General features: G+C 44.6%; 1 protein-coding gene across 1 annotated transcript; it reads left to right on the plus strand.

The window, feature by feature from the left end:
- The first annotated feature begins 782 nt into the window (after window positions 1–782).
- On the plus strand, window positions 783–3,738 carry LOC137727527 (E3 ubiquitin-protein ligase WAV3-like). The gene is made up of 2 exons (XM_068466376.2): window positions 783–1,467; window positions 1,578–3,738. The coding sequence occupies exons 1-2, from the start codon at window positions 1,147–1,149 to the stop codon at window positions 3,486–3,488; spliced, it is 2,232 nt and encodes a 743-aa protein (XP_068322477.2). The 5' UTR covers window positions 783–1,146; the 3' UTR covers window positions 3,489–3,738.
- The last annotated feature ends 1,724 nt before the right edge of the window (window positions 3,739–5,462 follow it).

Raw genomic sequence — 5,462 nt, forward strand, 5'->3', positions numbered from 1 at the left:
TTTTTAACAAAAGATAATATCTATACTAAGGAGGTGGAGGGGTGGACTGAACCTTACAATGTATTTGTCATAATAATGTGGTTCAACCACGTCTTTGATGAGAATCGAACCTAAGATCTTTCACTTATAAATGAAGAAAATTACTACTAGACCGTAATATTAAGTGGTATTACTATACCAGAGTTGTTACCATATTTTTTTGGATTCTACAGCCCTATCATTCCATGTGCTCCATTTTTCTCTATTTCTCTCATTCCGTACACTCCATTTTTGTCTCTTTCTCTCTTTCTCTCATTCCATGTACTCCATTTTTCCTTTTCACCACCATCATTTCTACTGATGCAAGGGGGGTGAAAAATGAAAATTGAAATGACATGTCATCTCCACAAGGATCACGTCCCTTACACAATGGAAAGCAGCAGGCGCGTGAGACGACAAGTCTCTACACAATGCATGGAGAGAATGGTGATGAGGAGAGAGAGTCCCGGTGAGTTGGGTGGGGACGGATTTGAATTTTATCTGGGTGTTCTCTTTTGAGAATCTTAGTCATCTTTATATTTTATCTATCTATTGTACATTATATAATTAAAAATTATTTTTAATTTTTTATTTACTGTTACACCCAAAAAATATTTAATAAAAATTGATTGCATAAATTTGGGAGGATGCGAATGATTTTCATCCGTTGGGGACTTGGGTTGGTGGTTATCGAGGGTAAAATCCTAAATCACCTTTTCCAATGAATGCGAATAAATATTGAATTTCAGAAAATCTCTTAAGCTAAACACGTAAAAAAGAGAGAGAGCAGCAGTAGATCTCTGGTCTTTTGGTTGCAGAGATATTTCTGGTGCTCTCAATACAAAGAAAAATAAATAAAAAGCCAAAATAATAAGGAGAGAGAACGAAGTCTACATGCCAGACCCAGAGCATAGAGGACCAGGAACTCTCTCTCTTGTTATTAATCCCATGCTCTCTCTTCTCTTCTTCCTAAATTCCTTCTTCCCCTTTTGTCTTCTGCCCTTTTCTCAATTATGTTCTTCTTCTTTCTCGTCTGCTCTCTTAAAGTTAAACTAGATTAATTATATACATAAGATTATTGTGCTGCTTTTTATGATCTTTTATTTTTCTGTGAGTTTGAATTGAGAAATGGGAGCTGGTTGGAGGCGACATTTCTGCACTACAATCCCTCGAGATCCAGCCGAAGAATCCACACTCTCTGAAAAGATAAGTCCCAGCCCAAGTCCCACTCCCAGAAGCTGTACCAGGCTCGGTTTCTTCTCCGGTGGCAGCAATCCTACTACCTCGAGGTTGCAAACCCAGGTTGGCGACCATGAAAATCCCCGAAAACTTGAGTGCAAAACCAGTACTCCAAACAGTATTAGAACGTCGTTTCTCTCGAGCTCCAACCCAACTTCTCCTCGATCACCTCTCAAGCTCTCCCTCTTCCGAAACAGCTTCAAATTTCGGGTAATTAACTCTTATGTTAATGATTAATCCAACCATTAATTCGTTAATCAGTTTATTACCCAGTAAATTGAAATTTGTTTTCATTTCGACGTGTTTTTGAACTTTTACAGAGCAGATGCGGGATATGCTTGAACAGCGTCAAAACCGGCCAAGGCACCGCCATTTACACGGCGGAGTGCAGCCACTCCTTTCACTTCCCTTGCATTGCTACCCATGTCCGCAGCCAAGGCAACCTCGTCTGCCCCGTCTGCAACTCCACCTGGAAAGACGTCCCTCTCCTCGCCATCCACCAAAACCTCAACAACAACAACAACAACGCCGCCCAGAACGACGTCATCCGAAGCCAAACCACCCCAAAGCAGAAACCCAAATCCAAGCCCGCCGAGGCCAACAAAAAGATAGTAATGGAGTCCACATCATCACCGAGAGCCTTGTCGAAGCCATTGTACGACGACGACGAGTCTCTTCTCTCTCCGACGTCTCGGATCATCCCCATCCCAGAAGCCGACGACGAGGAGGCAGAAGACGAGGCCGTCGCAGACCCCAAGACCGACGACGTCCAAGAGTTCCAGGGTTTTTTCGTCAATCCCAACTCTTCATCTTCCGATGCCCAGACCAACTGCAGAGATTTTAAAACCAATAATAATGTTCAGGTGCGGATTTTGCCCGAATCCGCTTTGCTCTGTTCGGGTCGGGGCTCCGACGCTTACGTCGTGGCGTTGCGGGTCAAGGCACCACCGCCGCCGATTTTAAACCCTTCGCATCGCGCGCCGATCGATTTGGTAACGGTGCTCGACGTCAGCGGAAGCATGACCGGCGCGAAGCTCCAGATGTTGAAACGCGCCATGCGTTTGGTCATTTCATCGCTCGGCTCCAACGACCGGCTTTCGATAATCGCTTTTTCCGCTTCGACGAAACGGTTGTTGTCGTTAAAGAGAATGACGGCTCATGGTCAACGTTTGGCTAGAAGGGTCGTTGACCGGCTTGCATGCGGCCAAGGTTCGAGTGTTGGTGACGCCTTGAGGAAGGCGACTAAGGTGCTTGATGATCGGAGGGAGAAGAATCCAGTGGCCAGTGTCATGCTCTTATCCGACGGTCATGATGAGAGGGTGAAAACATCGGGCAATCATCGTCAAATTTCAAGCCAAGTATCGTCCACCCGGTTCGCTCACATTGAAATCCCGGTTCATGATTTCGGGTTCCGCGAAACCGGCGGCGTTGGCCAGAAGCCGGCTGAGGACGCCTTCGCCAAATGCGTTGGTGGAATAGTGAGTATGGTGGTGCAGGACTTGAGAATTCAGCTGGGCTTCGATTCCGGCTCGGCTCCCGCGGAGATATCCGCTATATATTCGTGCAATGGTGGGCCAGCAATGCACGGCTCAGCTTCTGTTCGGCTCGGCGACTTATACGCTGAGGAGGAGAGGGAGCTTCTTGTGGAGTTGCGAGTTCCACGAGCTTCTGGAGCTCGTGGACCCCGAACTGTAATGTCCGTCCGGTGTCTGTACAAGGATCCTGCTACTCAGGAGATAGTGTATGGCAGAAAACAGGCACTGTTAGTACCTCTCGCGGATGCCGTGGGATCTTCGTCGTGTCCGAAGAGTGAACGGTTGAGAGGGCTGTTTATTACAACCCGCGCCGTAGCCGAGTCACGGAGATTGGTTGAGCACAATGACTACTCTAGTGCGCATCATTTGCTTGCGTCGGCTTGGGCTCTGCTCATGAAGTCCAGCTCAGTATCGACTGACGAGTACGTGCGCGTCTTGGAAACTGAGCTGTCAGAGCTGCATTGCAGAAGACAGCACAAGATCATGGAGGAGGAGCAGCAGATGATGATGATCCAACGGTGGAGAGGCGGTGGTGAAAAGGACGCGGCGGCGACAGCGGTTTTGGATGAAAATGAGGAGCCCCTCACTCCGACTTCGGCTTGGAGAGCGGCTGAGAAGCTGGCTAAGGTGGCCATGATGAAGAAATCGCTGAATAGAGTTGGCGACTTGCACGGCTTTGAAAATGCTGGGTTTTAATTCTTGTTTTAGAGGGAAATTAAAGCAACCTTAAAAAAAAAAAAAAAAAAAATTGATAGGGACAAGGCCGGTTCTAGTTAGGGCCCTGATTGCTCTTCCCCCAATAATACCCACACCCAGCATCAGTAGGTGTCCAAAAATGGTACTAAGTTTTGTCCTAAGCCTCCTCTACTTATCGATGCCGACATTGCCGATGGTACATTCAACTTCTGATAATTTAATTCATGTTGAAGTTATTTATTAAGGGTTAGTTTGTGATTGTTGTGTTTTTTACAAAAATGATTTTTACAATTTAAGAACAATCAGCTGTAAAGCAAAGAAGATGAACGTTTGGTTAAATGTATCTTGAAAGTGCTGTGAGTTTAAAAAGCAATATAAAAGCATTTGGTAAAATTTAATGTAAAGGTGATATAATTAGTTCATACAATGACATAATGGACATAGTAGTAGGAGTGGGGGCGACAATAGTAGCGGCGGGGATAGTGGTGGTAATGGTGGTGGGGGTAGTGGTTGCAGTGGTGGTGATGGTAGCAGCAATGGTGGAGGTATAGTGGTGCTGCTAATTATAGTGGGATATGATGGTTGGGGTGCAAAGGTAACAATATTGGTATGGGTGTGCTTTTTACAAAAATTGATTATGTTGTACTTTGAGAATAATCAGACGTAAAGTAAAGTAGATAAGCGTTTGGTTGACCGTATTTTAAAAGTGATGTGAGTTTAAAAAGCAGTGTAAGAGCGTTTGGTAAAATTTAATGTAAAATCGATATAATTAATTGTATGCAACGACAAGTAATAGGAGTGAGGCGACGACAGTAGTGGCAGGGACAATGGTGGTAATGGTGGTGGCGGTGACGGTTGCAATGGTGATGCTAATAGTGAGATATGGTGGTTGGGGTGCAGAGGTAACAATTGTGGTAGTGGCAGTTGCGGTGGCAATGGTGGCAGTTACTGTTATAGTGGTGACTGTGGTGGCAATGATGGTGGTGACAATGGTGGTATGGAGGTTGTGGTTGCAGTGATAGTGGTGGGGGTTGCGGTTGTGGTGGTGGTGGTGGCGGTGTGGTAATGATGGTGGTGGCGGTGTGGTAATGATGGTGGTGACAATGGTGTAGTGGTGGTTGTTTTTGTGGTTACAGTAATGGAGGTTGTGGTTATGGTGGTGCAGTGACAACAATCGTGGTCTAAGGTTGTAGCAATCACTTTATTCTCTAAGAGATAAAAAGTGTGTAGAAGGGTAAATTTGTTGTTTTCAAAAGATTAATGAAGGTATTACAATAATTGAAAATATTTATTAAAGGCTCAAGTTAGCTTTTTATTAAAGCAGCTCTAATAAGCAATCTACAGGCTGCTTTTAAAAGTTATTGTTCGAAGAACATTATTTTTAAAATAAGCAGGATATTTTACTTTTACCAAACACTTTTTTACTAGTTAACTTTAAAGTGAAGCAGCTTTTGGTGAAAAAAGCAATACCAAAGGGGGTCGAAGTTATCTAGAATCATAGTAGAAGCAAGGTTCTAAAAGGCGCTAGGTGCTAGTCGGGCAGCGGGCTGGATCCTAGTGCCTAGGTGAGTTTGGGTGGGTGCCTAGGCGGTCTAGGCAGCTGTCTCAATAGGTGTAGGCGCTCTTTCTTAATTTTCAAACGCTTAGGCATTAATCGGAGCGGCGACCAATCATCTAATCCCTAGGCGGCGCTAGGCAGGGATTTTTAGAATAGTGAGTAGAAGTGTGGTTGATTTCATATATACTTGTTTACTAATGCACTTAAATCGGGAATTGAAACCAAATTGAAATTGTTGATGTACAAAATCAGTGAGACTTTAGAACAATGTAAAGTGTAAAGTTTGTGGCCTTCGCAAGGTTACTCCGATCACCTAGTGAGGATAATATGTAAAGAGATGGAGCTAGGAAAGCAAACACAAGATGTACGTGGTCCATCCTAAATTGGGCTACGTCCACGGGTAGAGGAGTTCTCAT

Source organism: Pyrus communis, chromosome 15 (genome assembly GCF_041283825.1).
Source record: "Pyrus communis isolate YQ-2024b chromosome 15, ASM4128382v1, whole genome shotgun sequence".
Taxonomy (NCBI): Eukaryota; Viridiplantae; Streptophyta; class Magnoliopsida; order Rosales; family Rosaceae; genus Pyrus; species Pyrus communis.

Coding starts and splice junctions, on each gene's coding strand:
- LOC137727527 (XM_068466376.2), top strand. CDS start 1,147: ATGGGAGCTGGTTGGAGGCGACATTTCTGCACTACAATCCCTCGAGAT. Junction 1,468..1,577: donor GAAACAGCTTCAAATTTCGG/GTAATTAACTCT, acceptor GAACTTTTACAG/AGCAGATGCGGGATATGCTT.